Source organism: Amphiura filiformis, chromosome 2 (assembly GCF_039555335.1).
Source record: "Amphiura filiformis chromosome 2, Afil_fr2py, whole genome shotgun sequence".
NCBI classification, from domain to species: domain Eukaryota; kingdom Metazoa; phylum Echinodermata; class Ophiuroidea; order Amphilepidida; family Amphiuridae; genus Amphiura; species Amphiura filiformis.
In genome coordinates this window covers 72,924,768-72,945,243 of record NC_092629.1, presented here as the reverse complement: position 1 = coordinate 72,945,243, position 20,476 = coordinate 72,924,768, and the positions used below count along the sequence as shown (strand labels likewise).

Here is a 20,476-nt window from a genome sequence, read left to right as displayed (position 1 = left end):
GAATAACAACTGAACAACCCATATGTTCTGCGTACATTTGTTTTGAGTTTGATAAGGGGTGGTGCAATAATTATGTGTACCCCCGGTCTGGTGAATTATAGGGGGGGCAAAGATTTTTTGGCAGGCCAAAAAAGGGGGCAAGCATTTTTGGCAGGGTGAAAGGGGGGGTCAAGCGATTTTTGGCAGGTCGAAAGGGGGGGGCAAGCGATTTTTAGCGCAGATATTTTGGGCACCATTTCTATATTACACCCTAAAATGTGTAGGAAAACGTTAGGAACACATTCAAATATGCAAAATTTCCTGCACTCGCATTATATAAGACAATTTAAGGTTTTAAATTTGGGTTCTCCAAAATCTTGCATGTGTAAGGGGGGGGGCAAAGATTTTTTGGTACGTTAAAGGGGGGGCAAAGGTTTTATGGCACATCAAAAGGGGGGCAAAGATTTTGGCATGGCCAAAGGGGGCAGGCAAGCCATTTTGGAAGACCATTTTGAAAATTCACCACCCCAGGGGTACACATAATTATTGCACAGCCCCTAAATGTTTGACAAAAGTCACCAGTACCTTAACCCTCACACAACTAAACCCACAGGTGCATAGCAGGAGACCAGGGATAGCAAGCCACAAGTGTGAACATTGTCTGGCCAGCAAGTCTGTGTGTACATGTGATTTTGCATGATTACGCAACTGAATCACACAGGATGCTTGGTGTTGCAGACTTTGCTTTGTACAGTAATATTTTGTAGTACACTGAGGGTTAATCCTGTATCTGCATATCTCCTTTTATGTTTTTTTATATACATTTCAAAAGTACAGTTGGCATGCATTTTGCAGTTGGGTACATAGTTTATGCTACAGACAGCTATTTCTCAACAACATGGCTTAAATTTACATTGGACTATTAACCCACGAAAAAGATATCTTACACTTCCCACAATGCATTTCTTCCATTTCAATTTTCTGTACTGATTTGCGAATACAGCGTGCAACATGGGTCGATAGTGATGAAAGGTATCACAATGATCAGGGTACATCAAGAGCTTGCAAGTTATGTTTATTTCATGACTATCAACCCCTATAAGATCAATGTATTACCCTGCAGAATATCTGTATTATTTAAGCAAAGTTCCCAAAACTATATGACCTCAAGGCTCCAAAACACCTCAGACTTTGCTTTCCATGAGTGCTACAGGAGAGCACTAGGAGAGCATTTTTACTGTACTATATATATGTGGTTATTATTGTTACACCAAAGGTATAGGCGAGCAATAAAAGCTCTCCTCAGCTTTAGCCTTGACACAATACTTTCTTTCAAAATAGAATACCGGCATGAAACTTCACAGGTAGTGAGGGCATGCAGATCAGAGTCATTCCACCAAGGCAGAAATAGCATGTGATGAAATACGACCATCCTCCTTTAACTCCATGAAAACTACCTGCCGATTGGCCAAAATGAATATTGTGTCCATTTTTGAACCAATCAAGGAGGGTATTAATAAGATCATCTGCAAATGCAAGTTTGGCCATAAATAGTTTAAAGCCTAGTCATAATTGGCAATTGAAATGAGCATTTCAAGTTATCAACCAATCAGAAATGCTGTTAGATGACCAGTAGTGTCCAGTGGGTTAACTTGTAAACGTCATTCAAGAAGCAAACAGTTTATCTTGCACGCCGGAGAATCCTAAGAAAGAAGACTGCGCTCTCTTCTCTAGCTGGGCCAACTCTGACACGGCTGGTGCTAAGATGTCTACATGTCCTTTATAACCAGAACCTGCATGGGAATAGAGTAAAAGGGAAATATAGTGTCAATAATACAAAACAGTAGAAACAAAACAAGTTCTGTAGAACAGTGTTAAGTAGCAGGCTTAGGGTCTTGAAACACTGCGTAATTCATACAGGATGTATCAAAATGATCGGCACCCATCAATGTCCGGTGAGTATGGACAAGAATGGGCTATTTCAGTTGAAATCCACACTACCCCTGTGGAAGATTTTGGAAATGTCTTCCACAGGGGAGTATATTTTCAAATGTAATTGGACAGGGTTAATCATTTTGAAACCTATACGCCTCTGTATTATGGCTTTACCTATATCTTTCACAACTGGAGTGAGTATTTCAAACGGAAGTTACCCAATTGTCTATTTTCTTTGAAACTCATACTCCCTCTGTGGAAGACTTTAACCAAATCTTCCACAGGGGTGGTGTGGATTTGAAATGGATTAGACCAATGGCATCAAAATTTCTTTACTTACCCATGTATTTTCTCTTTTGTCCATATTCCACTTTGCCATCAAATTCATTAGCTTGTACCTTCATATCTGATTTTGCCTCATCAATGGTTACACCAAGATGCTCTTCTATATCCGCCAAGTACTGCATTAAAAAAGGATAGAATTATAATAATAACATCAGTTCCAACCAAGTCCAAAATCTGAACACCCACAGGAGCGTACCCAGGAACCTTACACCCTACTGTGCGCAACAGCAAGAATGGCCCCAAAGAGCTCCTAAAATAAGCATTTTGTTTTAGGCATACAAACCAGGGTGTGGCAAGCAAGACGCACTCCTCTCATAAATAACATGCAGACAAAATATAGGAAACTACTATTATTTTGTGCCTTTGTGTTTGAGATGCAGTGGCGTAGCCAGGACATTTTCACAGAAGGTGCAAGGCAAGTTGCAATGGGAATATTTTGATAAAAATCATCAAAAATGGGCTAAAAAGTAGCACAATTGGCCTAAAAATCTTAAATATCAGGGTGGCCAGTATCTCACTGGGTGAGGCAAGGGAAGTGCAGCCCCCTGGCTATGCCACTGTTGTGATGTCATGGTCAGCAATCACCCTCCCTCATACCATTAAACTAAATCGCCAAACTGCTTTACCCAGGGGTGTAGCAAGCGGGTGGACAGGGTGGACGAAGTCCATGAGCCCGAGTGTTCAGGGGCCAGAGTAAAAGCAAAAATGAAGTTTGTTGGGGATAGGGCTGAAAAGAAGATGTTAAAAGGGCCCCGCACTGCTCCTTGTCCATGGGCCCCCGAGGCTCTTGCTACACTCCTGGCTTTACCTCAAGGCCTCAAAAATAGCTTACCTGCATTTCATTATACCATATACAGCATCCACCTTCCTGCTTTAGATAGGTGTTATAACAGCTTTTACCCCTGCTGGGACAAGAATGGTACCAAACCTACAACAGAAGAAATTATATCACTTGTTAATCTCACAAATTTGTTGTCATGTCTTATTGGTAGATGTTGATCGCAAATTTATCAAAAAATTAAGATTGGGAAAAGTTGATAAACTTGCCAATTATGTTCAGCAATTTGTGTGTCTAATTTAAAGTACATGTAGACCAAAATATTAAAATGTTGCAAATCGTACTTTTTTTGCCAAAGTTATACATGTGTGTTGTACATCACTATGTGATAACCATTTTTTGTGAAATCTCAACATACGTCACTATGGATTCACCCAATTCTTCCATCAGTATATGTGATACACCAGATGATTTTGTTCTTATAAATCAGGAAGATAGGCCTGATAATAGTGCCATTGATCGTATTTTATGAAAACATATCATCCAGGTTTTGCAGCACCTCACCTTCTCAGGGACTTCAGATGCTAACGATATGGCTAGACCCATCCTGGAATCAAAAGAGAGACATCAATATTAAAAACATGTACAATGATGAAAGGTGTATAATCCGACTGACAGCCTCGTCCGTCTACTTTACACATAAAAATGCAGATGTTGTTATCAGGTGAAAGCCTATTATTTTCTCATAAGTGAAAGTTTAGGCAGTATGAACAAAAACATGATAGTTTGGGGGTATACCACCTGGAAGTCATGTACTGTTCTATGGGCCACTGTGATCCAAACTGCTGAAGCAATTTCACTAAAAATTTGAAATAAGAATGTTTGGGTGATGGGCCTCAATATGAGGTAGGCTACATCTAACCATTTAAAGTAGATTTGTTTACATCTTTTAACAATGATAACATCATGTTTGTAAGCCTGTGTAAGTAAAACCTCACCTTTCTGCTCGGCCCACACGACCGATACGATGGACATAGTTCTCCTTCTCATCTGGTAGGGTTACATTCACAACTGCAGTAAAAATAAGCAATTTTCAGACAGTTCATCAGGGTTGGGAGAATTTAGAGAAAACAATTTTCCCCACACACCATTTACCATATTCGTTCCAATAAGCGCCCATACCCCAATAAGCGCCCACCCAGGGTATTTCCAATTTGCTAAAGGGTACCGTCAATGTTGAAGTGACTGATAGACATTGATTCAGCATCAGAAAGACTAATAGAACGTCTCAGGATCCTATTATAATGTAGGTACATTTGTCTCTAATAAACGAAAAAATAAGGTAAACCAGGTAAAAAATAAGAGCCCACCCAAAATGACTTTGTAAAGCGCCCTGGGGGCTTATTGGAATGCATACGGTATTTAATTACTGGTGAGATGGAGAGAGGGTGGCATATATACAATCTGAATACAGATATTTGTAGGAAAATGAATGAAAAATGGAAAGCCAGAAATTTTACACCCAAATTAATACTCGGAATAAATATTATTCATAAGGTCCATCCCATGTTTTATCTGAACATAGCTCCAGTGCAGTGTGTAAAATGGTGTCTGCGACAGGCTACTTTGTCATTGCACGTGCTACTTTCCTAACTAGCTCGTCCTACGGATGCCCTGTAATTTTGCCACTATAACATACTTGTCACTAGTTCCTACTGAACAATGGAACAGCAGCAGCTGATGCAATGATATATTGTATAGTTATATCATACATTACATATTAACATATACATTGTAAATGATTGCATAGACAACTGATAACAAGTAGAGACAGAAACACAACTTTCTATGCAATTCAATTTGCAAAATGTAATATACATGTATTTGGACAACTTGGTCAAGATAAACAACAGTAAAGTGTAGGAAGAAATTCAGTAAAAATCCAATTAGATACTCTCCCATTTCTCAATCTTACCATATGGAATTCCTTTGACATCGATACCTCGGGCTGCTACATCAGTGCATATCATGAAACGCACTCTACTCTCCTACAAATCAAACAACAGAAAACAAAGGGTTATCAAACTATTAATGATTTATTTATCTTTCAAAGAAAACATAACATAATACTGTGTTGTCTGTAATAAATGCTCCTGGGCGCGCAATTTTTTGAACGGGGTGTTTATTAGAAGCAAATTTCAGTTAGAAAAGCTTAATCGGGCTGAAAAGTTTTAAAAAAAAATCCCAATGACCAACCTTGAACTTGAAAAGTCTGTCTGCCCGTAAAACAGAACAGGGTGGTTGTTTTTGTTGTCTTAAGGAGAATAATGCCTCTAAAAGCGGACAGTCACATTTTAATCTATTAGGTTTTATGCTCCATCCTCACCCCCAGATACCTTAATCCATCAAGTTGTTGGTTTACAAACAAACAAAAAATCATACAAACAAAACTGTTTTCAATTACCTTGAATTTGAGTAGATTTTCTCTACGTTCTGGTGGTTTCCTGTCACTATGTAAACATACACATGAGAATTGGTGATCTGGACGAGCTCTTGGACCTACAAATGAACACAATATAAACTGAGCTCAAAAAGAAACTTATATTTTTTACAACTTGTGAATCACAAGGTCATTATCTTAAAATACTGCCAATCAAAATGAACCAAAATTACACACAGGATTACTTTAATACTCTACTCAAAACACATGTCAGTAACCAAGCAGTTGTCCAACTGATCAACCATCAGATAAATCATCTCTTTTCTTATAATTATAAGTATTTCTAATGTAGAGAGCAACGCCGCCTCCATCTCTTTTTCTGTCTTTTCTTAAGATGTTAAAACCAGGTAGATGTAACTCACTGTCAACAATACTTTGGTCACAGAGAGTTTCGTTAACGCAAATAATATCGAATACATTACCACACATATGTCGAAACTCATCGATTTTACCGATCAAACTGTGTGTATTAATGTGACCAAATTTTATTCCCTTGGATGAAAAATTAGGAACACTACCATTTTGCAATTGCATATACTCATTTTCATGAACAACATCATGTGCAACTTTTTCTTGTAAATTCCTAATTTCATGGTCAACATAATGCACTGTCATGGGACAGCTTCCTGGACTTCCTCCACTTTCACAGCCTAACATTTGACACACAGCACAAACAATCTGTGAGAATGCACACAAGATCCTTGCACAGATGATAAAACGGTGCTGCTTTCTGCTTTTCATACACTTTTTTCATGAAACAGGGCTGGGCTGTGAATGTGGTCCACGAAGCTGTTCCATGCCAGTGCATTTTGCTGTTGTGTCAGTTGGATAACTGCTTGGTTACTGACATGTGTTTAGAGTAGAGTATTGATGTAAACCTGTGTGTAATTTTAGTTCAATTTGATGGACAGGATTTCAAGATATGACCTTGTGAAAAATTATAAGTTTCTTTTTGAGCTCAGTTTATAATTAACATCAGATCTATCAAAATACACTTTTCTAGCAAACATCAAATCACCATCAAACTGGCCATTTTCTGGACAGATATAGCTGGACTCCTTATATTATCTCCACAATGGATTGGGCTATTCCAGTTGAAATCCATACACCCCCTATGGAAGATATGACCTTTATCTCCCACACAGGGAGTGTGTATTTCAAATGGGGTTACCTATGGGTTACTCCATTTGAGATATACACCCCCTGTGTGGGAGATTAAGGTAATGTCTTCCACAGGGTGTGTATGGATTTCAACTGGAATAGGCAATAACTCAACATGACCTTGTACTCCCAAGTTAATGATAGTTTTGAAATATTTAGAAACTCACAAATCAAGAAAATTATTTTATGTTTGAATTTTTAATAGTAAATCTATTGTGTATAAAACCATTAAATTTAGGGGGAAAAGCGTAGTACTTTATAGTGCGCTACATACAGGCACAAGCCCACAAGCCTCTGGACAATTTACAGGAATCCACTGTGGTCCAAGACACTCCATATAAACCATTCAGTAACAATAGGGAACTGCAGCTAAGCGCACACCCTATCCATCCTACAATACGTCATCGCAGCCAGGATCAGCTCTTTAAGTTCACGTACGCCTAACCAAGACAAGTTAGGGGAAGTTCAAATTAGCTCAATTATTTCATGAGAACCAACAGGAACTACGCCGGGGTTCAAACTTGCATTGCCAAACCCCAATGCAACAGAGTCTAACGCCTGCAATGAACTAACTTGTAATTGATTGCTGTAAACATTTGACCAGTATTTACCTCCTCCCAATGTCATGAGGAATCGTTCACAGTTGTCGCAATCTATCTTGGTCCTACAGAAAATAATCGCTTTGTCCATTTTGTGTTCTTGTATGGCCTTCACTAGATAGTCAATCTTCAGAATCTTGGTGCCTTCAGAGAGAGTCTCTGTTAAAGTAAACCAAGTCAATATAGGGTAAACAAGCTCGGGAGAACTGGCATAATACCGTAAAAACTCGATAGTTAGCATATGTGCTTACTACTGAGCGCTTTTAAAACATGCAAACATGAAGAGCCCCATCCACAAAAGTGTAAAAGGTTTGGAGCAAATCATTGATACACATAGTTATATACGAACAAGTAAACCTCCAAATGTGTGTCTCAATCCCATTAGCTTAGTTGGTAAAGCGACAGACTTTGGTACAATTTCATGTTTTCAAAAGCGCTCGATAGTAAGCACATTATGCTAACTATCAAGTTTTTAGGGTATACTAGTTCTCTATTAATGACTTTACATACGAGTGATAAAAAACAAATATGAACCATCTTAAATGTGTGTAATGGTAGAAATATACTTACTAGACTGAAATATGTACTGGTTCCAGCTTGGGGAATGGAACAATACATATTTCACCTTGTGATGATAACCCACCAATTGAATCATGCAGAGCCCTTAACCTTGTCGAATTGGGGTCTGAATAACTGCAGTCAGTCTTGAAATCATGTTACATCAAGCACCTTCAAAATCATCGGGTGCGAGAGGTAGGGGTTTTGTTACATCAGAAAACTGGAAGCAAGGCAAATATAGGATCTACAATTTTTTAATTCCCCCTAATGCTTTTTCAAATAAATCTAGTGCATAGGAGTCAACTTTCGTTAACATACACATGACTAGGCCTGGTCTACTGTCTTTTTTGCGAGATGCAATTTTTAAAATAGCTTCTTTTTTTTTTACATAATGAACATTGTGACCGAATGCAATGATGTGTGACGCTAAAAATTGGTCCAGATGTGTAAAACAATTTACATTTCATTAAAAAAAAACATTTTTTGATTTATTTCAAGTTATGGATCTTATCTTCTGAACTCGCTTACCTCTTGATTGGCTTCCCCATGTGATCCTATCTTCAGCATGGACAGCATCTGTCTGAAATATATGAAAAAGAGTGACAAATTACAACAAAATCTTAACCTTTTGAAAGTATACCGTATTGTCTGTAATAAACGCCCCCCCTCTAATAAATGCCCTCCAATTTTCTATGAAAAATTGACAAAAATTAAAACATTTCCATGCCATATCGTGTGAGTTAACTTAAAACATGCATCAGTTGTCAGTCATGTCAGTGACGATCGCTAAATTGCATGGACAAAACCTATTATGACTCAAACTTCCATCCATTTCATTGCCTAATTATTCATTAATTTCATCAGATTCTTGCTTGATGATACACTTAGGGTGTAATTTTGTGTTTACCAGGAAAATGTCATTTTCCGTGAGTGCCGTCATCAGTAGTAGTATAAATCCCTCCTTTCTACAGGAGCACCATCAGGATATTGAACCAGATTTTTAAGTTTTTTCATTGACAATTCACTTCTATAAACGCCCCCCCTTTGAAAAATGCAACGCCCGGGCATCTATTACAGACAATACTGTATGTTGTTGAAAGATTTCACTGCTGTAAAGTTTTAAAGTTCCTGCAGATTTCAAAATCTCTTGATGCCTTCAGGCTGGTATTAAGCATAGGGTGATTTCAGTTATCCAGCAGTCAACAAATGGGATAATGGGATATTCCAGTTGAAATCAAGACACAACCTTAATCTTCCACACAGGGGTGTAGATGTCAAATGGAATCACCTATTCTGATAAACTGTAATAACCCAATGTATACTTCATCACATATTCTGCAATTTGCACTGATATTTATTCACTGCAACATTTTGGATGTAGCAAGCACAGTACACTTGCAATGCATTTATCTTCTACTTGGAAGTCTGCACTAAGGGCCATACAGACGTTGACTCTGAATATTCGACAGATTTAGATTTAGACTGGATAGAACACTTACTTGCACTTTGTTTCCTTTACGCTGCCAAGACGTGTCCTTACGTGGATCCACTCTAACAACCTATTACAATCATGAAAATATAATGTATTAGAAAGGATTTATAATCAGTGATTTGCTGCACCAAAACACCTCAAATTTGATAAAAATCCTAATTTGGGAATTTTTGAACCAATTATACATTTTTTTTTATTTAAAAAGAATCAAATAAAAAAAAATAATAAAAAATATGCATATTTATGCAAATTTGCAACCAAATTAGCATATTATGCAAAAAAACTACTGGGTTTTGAAGCCTGCCAATTACAGACCCTTCTCCGAGTGAAGTCACTTGACACCTATTTCGAGAAATTTCACTCACAACCTCAGACAGACAGAAGGAATGATGGGACAACCAGGAAACATAATAATTGACTACGTCAGATGAAGGGATATATCAATTTTTCTCGATTTGAGATATCAGGACTTACTTGCAGCATGTTTGTTATTCCGATGGCAACCTTCTAAACTGCGCATATACTTAACATATAACAAATTTGTTGATAATGCAAATGAATACCCGAGTTGAAGAAGGGCGCCCCAACTCCATTTTTATACAAAAATGAGTTAGACCCAGCATTTTATTGCCTGCAGACTGTTCTTCTGTGTGTGTGAAAGATTAGCCAAAATCCACTCTCTAAATAGTCTTCCACATACACGTAATCATGGTTTTCATGGAAGAAAGGCCAACTCCATGGAGTTGGGCCCCTCTTCCACTAATATTGGGTTAAAGAGGAATTTCTTTTCATCCATGAAATCTGCTTTTCACTACAATAAACTTTCTTGCTAACATATTTTCATGCTTCTACTTGTGCAATTAATGGATAATTATCAAATTTCTGTAGCTATTTATAACACATCTGCTTACGGAACTGGCACTTATCAGTGGCGTGCCGTGGCCGCCCCAACCCCGGGGGGGCTGAAGAAAATTCAATTTGCCGCCCCTTCCATAAAAAAAAAGCATATTTTGATGTAGAGTACCATTTAAAAAAAAAGTTTTATGCTTTATCAAATTTTCCACCCTTTTTTATTTACTAATTCTTTTTGCCGCCCCCTTCGTTTTTGCCGCCCCAGTTTTTGCCGCCCCTTCTTTTTGCCGCCCCTTCTTTTTGCCGCCCCTTCATTTCATTTTACCCCGGGGGGCTGGCGCCCCCAATGCGCATGCTTATAATATATTAGTGGAAGAAGGGCCCAACTTCAGCTCATATTAAGACCTGTACCATTGCCATGGAAACATCATATATAATTTTGAATGTATGTAATATTGTTTGTTCATGTATATTACAGGTCCCCTGAAGATGAAAACATTCTGTCTATAAAACTTTTCCAAATATTAAGTTTTTTCTTAATATCTCAAAAACAGTTTTGATGGAGTTGGGCCCTTCTTCCACTCAGGTATTCAAATCATTTTGCCACCCAAATTTTGCTCTCATACTCACCACATGGTGCACAGTCTCAGGTACACTGTCCTGTCCTTTGAGATCCACCCACATTGGGAAATACATAATTTTCTCCTGTCAATCAAACAAACATATAAGTTTTTAATCATTCTTAATTGAAAGAACTTCCTTTCCTTTTCAATATCATTATTGACCAATTTGGACCCTATAACAAACAGTTAATGGGCAAATGCAGTAACTCCACAAAGTTATTCTTGGCCACTATTGGGCCTATAATGGTCTCATAATGTATGCATTCCTTGACTAGAAATAATCTATATCCCACCCAACTGCACCCCAGATATCCAATATTATGACATCCTATTGCAATAACAAGCATGAGAAGAAAATAGTTGGGAAATGATAAAATTCCTGGGTATGCCTTGTATCAAGGACCAGCAGGCTGTCCAGCACTTAATTAAGCACAATGATGTGCATTGTGAGAAAGTGGGAGCTCTATTTGTCACAGAGTTATAAGTGTGTTAGTGTTATAGACTTTAAAGGGACATCCTATTTTGGTCTAATACGCTAGTGGACATGAATGGGCAAGACACAAAAATACTTGTAGCAAGAAAATGTCAAATTTTACAGTATTTGATGATCATCATCCCTACAGAGGAAGAACATTGGGCTAGTCCAGTTGAAGATAACATGACCTTAATCTTAATCCACACAGGGCGTGTGAATTTCAAATGGCGTTACCTAAATGGTGACTCCATTTGAAATCTACGATCTGTGTGGGAGATTAAGGTAATTAAACTCATGTCTTCCACAGGGGGTGTGTGCAATTTCAACTAGAATAGTCCATTATGAACTTACAGCTAATTTCTTGACATCAAAGTTGTGTAAAGTAGCTGAACATACCACCATCTGTGGACAAAAATACACATTTAAAGAGTTGTAACAAAAATTTAAATGAAAAAATATATTGGACAGGATTGAAGTTCTAATAAGATACCATAATTCTGTAAGAATGAAATCACACCTAATTAGCTGTGTCATGGTCCAACATGACTATTCAAGAACATGGCAAATGTTTTTTTATGACACAGTGGACATTACTGGCCCAATTATTGGCCTCTTAGGGGATGGGGTATGAACGTTTGGACAGTACGGTATTTATTGTGGGACATTAGAGCACATCAGACATATCGAATTGCATTCTGAATACGAAGAATGTCCTTCTGATATCAAATAATTTTGATTTTTGAAATTAAATGTAATACACATTTTATGGCAAATGATTAAAAATTGATAATTTTGATATTTAACAGTACTTGAAGTAAACTTTATAAATCTGATGATTTATACTTAAAGGGTATGTAGGCTGGATGAAAAGCAGACGATCAATTGAAAATTTTGACCTTTCATATTGAAGATATGGAATTTTTTTCCCAAATTTTTATAATTTGTCATAAAATTTGTATTATATTGTGAATTTCAAAAATGAAAATTATTTGATATCAGAAAGACATTCTTCAGTATTCAGAATGCAATTCGATATGTCTGATGTGCTCTAATGTCCCACAAAACTACTGTCGAAACGCTCATTACCAGATCCCTTAAGAACTATTTTGATTTATTTCAAAGTACACTATATCATGTATTGAACCAATTAGAGATATACTATTGGTAAATTCTTTGCAGTAGTTGTTCGTATACATGATTGAGAGAGTATGTCCCTTCATCGTAGTTGATAATGTTGGCCCCCCGTTTCCTGATCCACATGGCTTCTCTGATCCATCTAGTTTGCTTGCACGAGTCTTTGTCAATTACTTTCGTTCTATCCCAATCAATAACATGGATGAAGGGACATACTCTCTCAATCATGTATATGACCAACTACTGCAAAGAACTGTACACTCTGGAGATGAGAGTAGGAGTGTTGCTAGTTCATTGCATTACTGATGAAATCTTCCGATCGGAAGATGAAATGTCTAAAAAAATGTGAGTAAATTATTGGACTTTTTTGATTGGTTACTCAGATGATTATATCATGTAATTAACCAATCAAGAGTGCTGTCAGAAAGGCAGTAGTGCCCATATGGTTAGAATGGGCAAGTTTATTTTCAGCTAAAAAGGCACTGATGTCACTGCCGCACTTGAGATGAACCAAAGTATAGTTTGTTTGTCGGTACACTTGAGGCACAACCTCAAAGAAACATTGACATCACTATAGAACTAGAGGTGAACCAAAGTATAGCATATGCTTGTCGGCATGCTTGCAGCATAACCGCACAGAAGCATTGACATCACTACAGAACTTGAGGTGAACCATAGTATAGGGTTAATACCTACCTGTAACCTCTTTCCATCTGCTGTTACTTTAGGGATTTGTTGCCACATACGGTTGATCTGCTCTCCATAGCCGGCTTTTAATAAACCATCCTGAAAGAGATCATAATACAAATGTAAGGCATATCATACTTATGCCCTAACAGCTCCCCATTACACCTGGCATGGATGGAGTGAGACATGCAAGGCAAGTGCACAACGGCGCTGTACGGATTCAAATCCAGGGCCACAACCTACCTCGGTGCGTTATGCTACCATGCTCTCTAAAAACAGGAAATGGCTGAACTTTTTTCCATGTAAAATAAACTGATAACTTTCATATGAGTGTTATCCAAATCTGTTGAGTATATTAGCTCGCTTGTTGTGTAACAAAAGCTGTAAATTTGTTAACTTACCGCTTCATCAAGAATAAAGAACCGGACCTGTGGGAATTTAAAAAAAAAAAAAGAAAAAAGAATATTAGTTACCTGAACCTAACTATTGATTCTTGGTTACATGAATTTGTTCAAGATTGCTAATTTTTGGATAAAGGATATCATATGAATACGACATACATATGATATTTCCACGAGGCCATCCTTTTTAATAAGAGTAGTAACTCAAGTTCAATATCTTTAGAAAGTCTTGACAAATTGGAGATCTCAGAATCGATCAACAGTGGGCTTAGTTCTACAGAGCTCTAGAATGGGGTGCAATCATGAATGCGCACCACAGTGCAGAATCTCCTGCAGTACCCAATACACATATCTCTCACACAGGGTGTTAGCCAGGACCCAAAAACTACCCATCCACAGCAGACCCAGTCTGGGATTTAAGCTTAAAGTGAGTGCCCCACCGCATTATTTTTTGTTATATTGACGAAATTTATGTCGACCACAGCACTATAACAAAACAATTCTTGCTATACAAGGACTTGCACTGCAAGATTCCTATTGGGTTGCCTACACAGGTACACAGTCACCATGGTACTGTACAGTGACAGGAGGAGTACCTGTGCAGTAGCAGCATTGGTACTGTTTAGGTACTTTTGTGTGTACCAGTCAGGTACCTTGGTGATGGTGTACTGTGCAGGCGGCAACAATAGGAATCTTGTAGTGTACATGTATTGCTTTCAACCTACCTGTGATAGGGAGAGTTTGCCAGTGCCCATTAAGTCATCTATTCTTCCTGGTGTTGCTACAACTATATCAACCTGCAACAAGGAACACAGTTATTCAATATAGCGACAATATACACAGACAAGCAAATAACTCCATTTGCATTATTATAATGAACCAATTTTTAATTCACCAATGGAATTCAAAAAGTCCACATTAAAGAAGCAACATGGGAAGGGTTTATTGGTCAAAATTGCTTGTGTAGGTTTAAATCATCCCTTGCAAGTTGCATAGCACAAGAAAGTTATCAATAATAGTGCTGCACTATATAGACTGCACTATTATTGACTCCCATATTAGAAACATGTTCCTCAGGGAGGGTCAAGTTGTATCGTGCAACACAATATCTTGGGAGTTTTTACACTAGTCTAACTCATGAACATCTTACTCCAACGATACTCCAAATCTTACATACCCCTCTGTTGAGTGCATCAATTTGTTCTCTGGCACCACCACCACCAATGATAAGCAACTCCCTGTAGAGAGGAAAAGACAGAAATGTGAAGGCGACAAACATTTTACTTATGCTGATTTTAAAGTGACAATGAATCAAAAACATTCAGTACAAAAGTGTTTGCCCAAATGCTTCATGAACTAAGCTTGGGAATTAAGCAATAAGCATTAATGGGTCATTTTGACCATTAAAGCTCGCACTTGTGTTTCTTTCTTGATATATATCTGTCAATCGCAGTGTTGCAGCGGACTGTCTCTGAATTTAACAACCTTATTTGCATGGATTTCAAATATCTGTTATTTTAACACAAACAATTAATTTCTTATTCATACAGAGATTACAGAGATGAACTATCTGTGTAGAGTAACCTTGTAATGGACATTTTGGACGAAGGGAAATCGTCGGCTAACAACACATACATATCTACATTAAAAATATAAGAGGAAGAAGAAACAAATAACTCACCTTGGGCAGTATTCCTTCATATTTTTCTTAAATAATTTGATTTGATTTAATGTCTGCTCTGCAAGCTCTCGTGAGGGCTGAGAAGTAAACAAGAAAATATAGGCATCATATTTTTTATTCTAAGCTTGTTTTATATGATTGTTTGGGAAGTGCATATTTATTAATTATTTTTTCCCACAGAATATACATGTAGGAAGATAATTGAATAAAAGATTTGAATTTTGTTTTTAGTATATTTTACTATGTCGTAGAAAAAAAAGCAGTGATTTTAGTGCGCTATGCACAGGTATAAACCCCACAAGTCTCAGCACACTTTACAGGGATTCGCTGACCACTGTCACCCAAGACACGCCATTTAGCATCATAAGGGATGTACCTCTATAAAGGTTCAGAACTCTAATCAACTTACATAACCATCACAACCAGGATTTAAAATATTGGACCTGTCGATCTTCTAAATAACTCGATATATATGGATACTAAAAACAAAAATCACTACCTTTTTTTTCTCTAATTATGACGATAATTCTGGCTAATCAAAACGTACCTCAATAATGATAGCTTGTGGTGCATTTGGCATGTCTTTTGTCGCTGCAGCTCTGCCTCCACCTGCATATGGAAATAATGATAAAACATAACCTATTGACCATGTTTGTTTTTGATCACATATTTTTATACCATTCAGCATGTGATCCCGTCACAATGGCGCCAGCACACAGGCAAATTGGAATCCATGCTGTGGTTAGCGATCAATGTGGTGTGGATATTTTCTTCAGTCCACCACTCTTTGAAAACTATGTTTTTTATTTGTCACTAACAAGTAGACCCTCCCTCGGATCCGTGGATAACGACTGGTAATGTAGACTATACCATTATTAATCAACCCAAAACCCAGCCCCCTGAATCTGTAAAGAGTTTCAATTCCACTTTCCATAAATTCATGGGATGTTCTCTTTTACCAATCCTGAGTCAAGTTTTCTATTAATCATATCACGTCTGCACTGTAACTGCCTTGCCATTTTAAAGTGACCACTTAGCCAGATTTCCCCGACCAATCAATGCAGCTCTCAGCAACTTAGCAAACACAGCTATATTTGCAGAGGCTTTTCTTGATAATATAGAGCTAACTTATCTTTCACTCTAAGATATCAAAATTTCCCATAATTATATATATATTTCTATATGGGAATTCAAAATAACATTTCCCTTAAATTTCCATAGAATAAGTTTCCAGGCCTTTACATTTTTTTCTAAACTGGAAGGCCACATTAGAAAACATAGAAAAATGGAAGTGAAACACAACCTAAAGAAGAAAAGAAATAAAATGGATAAACATATTATGATGTAAATGGAAGGAGGTAGGCACTATTACTATAAGACACCAAGAAAGAAAAAAAAAAAAAGAAGAAAAGGAAAGAACAATAAATAATAATAATTACCTGAATTAGGAGATTTTATAACACAATCTTTTGGGGCTGTACACAGAGATTTGAAGCCATGCTGAAAAATAAAAACAGTATTATTCACTGTAAATATAGCACTCAGATTTGTAACATCAACTATATTTGAGCTAATTAGCACCTCTCCTAATAATTAGCTCCTCCTACAGATTTGTTCCAGCAAAAACGGTCTAATGCTGGTTTCATACTTTCCTGTCGCTTTGCCGCTCTGAAGATGATTTTACTTCACTGCGCAGTCACACCAAAACACTAGCGGTGACCAGCGGCAAGCCGATATCGATCACTCCACCGCTTTGCCGCGGCGGCAGCACCGCTGGGAGTTGAATTCAAGTCAACTCGGAGCGGTGCCGCTCTGACGTATGAGAACAAAATACGATTTTGGAGCGGTGCTGCGGTGCCGCTCAGCGGTGTGCCGCTCCGCTTGCAGAAAAGTACAAGCGGCATGATGAAGTGTCATGCCGCTCAGCGGCAAGCGGCAGAAAGTATGAAACCAGCATAAGCATCCTCTTTACGATGCACCTTTAGTCTGTAAAACTTAATTCTAAATAAAATTATGATGATTTTGACTTCATTTCCACTGTATAGAACTGTAGGCCTATTATTGCTTAATATGTCAAGTTCCACAAAGCGGGGAATTTAGGAACCTTTGATCACTTACCCCTGGTTTATATTTCAATTCCGTCTGGCCAAAGTTGAACTTCATTTCTGCATTCTGTGGAGTACACAAAAACATAATAAAAGTGAGTCTAGGTAATTCAATTTATTATTCCAATGAATTTAGAATTCAACTCAGGAATGAATGACAATAAGTAATATAACTATAAACAATGATTTGGTCGGTATACCTATTCTGATATCTTTTGATTGCCACATTTTTTCTATGAAATACAATATGGCATTTATGTATATTTTATACACAAGGTATAAAGAAAACCCTGCTAATAGGGAACTTTACCTTGAGTTAGGAATGTGCAATATTGCTACCTACGATAATATTGCAATACAATTTTCATATCACAATGGCGATATTTCGCCAAAGCAGCAACAATGTGCCTACAATATAGCAACTCTCTCAATATTTATCTGAAATTACAAAAAAAGTCTTCAGCACATAGTGCTATATGCAGTTCAGTGGAAATAGTTAATTCATCATGGTACTGGTCACCAATCCAAAAATGGCGACTTTTGGTAACAATGTCTTTCTATTGGCAATCAATTCACTATTATATACAGTACATCCTAGTAATTTTGAAGTTTGAAGTCTTAGAAAATATTCTTTCACAAAAAAAAGTTTTAAAAATGTAGATATTTATACAGCGCTTTATGCCTTAAACAGCCTCAAAGTGCTTTACATTTATTCCGCCGTCATTAGAATATGTCGGAACCACGTTTGCAGCCTACAATTGGCGCAGGGTTCATCAGTACAACGACTGTGACAACCCCTAACAGCTTCCCATTGCACCTGGGTGGGGTGAGGCAAGCGAGGCAAAGCGCCATGCCCAAGGGCGCAACACAGTGGTGGGACCGGGACTTGAACCCATGCACATCAAGCAAGCTCTCAGATTACGAGTCCAAGGCTGTAACCACTGAGCCACCGTGCCCAAAAACAACCATATTTAGCCCAGAGTTGCAATTTCCCCATTATTAAGGGAATTTGGACAACCTTCTGAGAACAACCTTTTACATGTTGCCGTCTTGAACTTGAACAGAAGCTTTAATGGAAATATTGCTATATGGAGATTAGTGCAATATTTTTCCACACAAAGCGCATCATGGAAAAGACTGACCGTGCCCAAGCTTACCTTGAGTACAACAGCGACAAAGAATCCTTGCTGTAATAGATGCCCAGGGATGTCAAACGCATGGCCAAGGTCTGCACCATTTTTAGAATAGTAGATAGAGCCACTATCCAAATCTAAGTAGCACCCGATGACATCATCCTTGCCGAAAGGCTAGAAAAATGAAAATAAATAAAATATGTTAATTTTAAAGTACTGTATATTATAATGGAGCTTATTAGACCAAGAAACAAATTGTAGCGTTTCCCTCAAGTGAACCCCAAACCTGCTCAGTTGGGAACACTTTTTTCTTAAATAATGAGAGGCAATTTGTATTAAGCGATAGAGCATTGTGTGTCTTCGCGGTATGCGAGTAGCAGTTTCTTCTCTTGCACTTCATGGAACAATTGGTCCTCAGCAATGGATGATGCTGGGACTTAACCTGTTGGTGGTTGGTCTGTATTATTTTTTTACTGTGGTATTAACTCATCAAACCTACTCTCCTGGTTTAATCTCCATGTTCTAGTACCTTACACTACGTTAACAACATCACAAAGGTTTTTTTTTAATCAAGGATTGCTTTTTGCAGGACTTATACTTTCATTTTTTTCAACCAGGTGCTGCTGAAGTAACACTAACAGTCGCCTGCCAGAGTCAAATAGTAAATTTGCAATAGCTTATATATACATGTATGTACATGTTACTTGCCACTAATTATGAGTGTCATTCCCAACATGTACAATTTTGAAAGGGAAAAAAAAAAACATTTCAATTTCAATTGGATACTTACCTCTCCATAATCGTCAAACTGTCGTCCAAAGGATTTCTTTCCAGTTCCACCAAACCCATAGCCTTGTTTGTCTGTGCCTGGAGTAAACAAAATAAAAAATAAAACATGGATTTATAAAAAAACATTATTACCAAATGATGCAAGGCGCAAGGCCTAAAAAAATTTGCCTGATTGACATAACCCGACTGGCCCTAAAAATAGGCCAGACCCTAGAATTTTTTTGTTGCAAAAATTTTTTTTTTAATTTAAATTTAAATTTAAAAAAAAAGTTTCAAAGCCTTTATCATACGCAATTTACAACTTAAAATGTGTGTAAAAAAATTGCAGACCGACCTACCCTATTTTTTTTATGTTACACCAATCAAACAATTTTTTAGGCCAAAGAAGAAAGAAAAGCAGAGGAGAAACGGGACAAAAGGAACCACAGAGACTAGAAATTGGAGAAGAGGTGGGTTTTGAGCCATCTTGGTTTGTTGTGCATAGAGGGCAGATAATGTACCTTTGGCATTTGTTGGCAAGAGCCTGAATTCAAAAGATAATTTGCATCTTTTATCTTAAGAGTTTCAAAGGTTTATGCATGCTGTACTTGGCAAGTGCATTTTTGGCACAATGCATCATCACACAGGACGCAAACCACCAAACACATTTGAATTTAAGTTAGTCAGGCGCATAGCGAAAAAATCGAGTTACATTTAGTTGTCTCCATGAATGACACGCAAACATGACAGAGTAGGTACTCTTTGATTCTACCTCATTGGTTGTCATATAAACTCAACCCAGAAAGTATCGAAACGATTATATATGGTCAGATATATTGGGAACTGAAATATACAGCAAAAACTTATTTACTGTATATAAAGTGCAGCTTACTCCTGCGCATTTTGATACTTCTTTTGTTGCTCTACGATATCATTTGGTCGAGTTATGGGCGCTTAAGTGGCTCCAAGTCGGATTTTGAAAAATGCACATAGCTCCTATATCAAGCCAAATGCGTTGTACTGTGACCAATAAATGACCATTGCTTTTGTCTGCCAAATTCAAATCCAGGCAGTAATTGACACCAAGTATTGAGATGTCAGCAGAAAGAGTTCATGAGATAAGTCAGAGATAAGTAAAGGGTAGCAAGTATTGAAGTTGGAAGTCGAAGGAGTAAAATAAAGTAAGTTCATGGTTAAGTAAACAGAGCACATTTTGTGTGTGTGGGGGTGTGTGTACACGACGAACGCATTTGGCTTGAGTAGGAGTTAA

The 20,476-nt window shown here is 37.6% G+C and overlaps 1 protein-coding gene across 1 annotated transcript in view; it reads right to left on the bottom strand.

Moving 5' to 3' along the window:
- Positions 1-437: 437 nt before the first annotated feature.
- Positions 438-20,476, bottom strand: part of LOC140146589 (ATP-dependent RNA helicase DDX1-like) — a 33,567-nt gene continuing 13,528 nt past the window's right edge. The window contains exons 8-29 of the mRNA XM_072168459.1: positions 19,229-19,305; positions 18,463-18,612; positions 17,319-17,372; positions 16,640-16,700; positions 15,748-15,809; positions 15,201-15,277; positions 14,697-14,757; positions 14,245-14,316; positions 13,520-13,546; positions 13,128-13,217; positions 11,649-11,699; positions 10,830-10,904; positions 9,355-9,414; positions 8,384-8,435; positions 7,310-7,456; positions 5,502-5,596; positions 5,013-5,085; positions 4,036-4,108; positions 3,602-3,644; positions 3,092-3,187; positions 2,255-2,375; positions 438-1,772 (exon numbers count right to left, since the gene is read on the bottom strand). Coding sequence (XP_072024560.1) covers positions 1,645-1,772; positions 2,255-2,375; positions 3,092-3,187; positions 3,602-3,644; positions 4,036-4,108; positions 5,013-5,085; positions 5,502-5,596; positions 7,310-7,456; positions 8,384-8,435; positions 9,355-9,414; positions 10,830-10,904; positions 11,649-11,699; positions 13,128-13,217; positions 13,520-13,546; positions 14,245-14,316; positions 14,697-14,757; positions 15,201-15,277; positions 15,748-15,809; positions 16,640-16,700; positions 17,319-17,372; positions 18,463-18,612; positions 19,229-19,305 — 1,745 coding nt within the window. The 3' untranslated portion in view covers positions 438-1,644. The remainder of the gene's footprint in view (positions 1,773-2,254; positions 2,376-3,091; positions 3,188-3,601; positions 3,645-4,035; positions 4,109-5,012; positions 5,086-5,501; positions 5,597-7,309; positions 7,457-8,383; positions 8,436-9,354; positions 9,415-10,829; positions 10,905-11,648; positions 11,700-13,127; positions 13,218-13,519; positions 13,547-14,244; positions 14,317-14,696; positions 14,758-15,200; positions 15,278-15,747; positions 15,810-16,639; positions 16,701-17,318; positions 17,373-18,462; positions 18,613-19,228; positions 19,306-20,476) is intronic.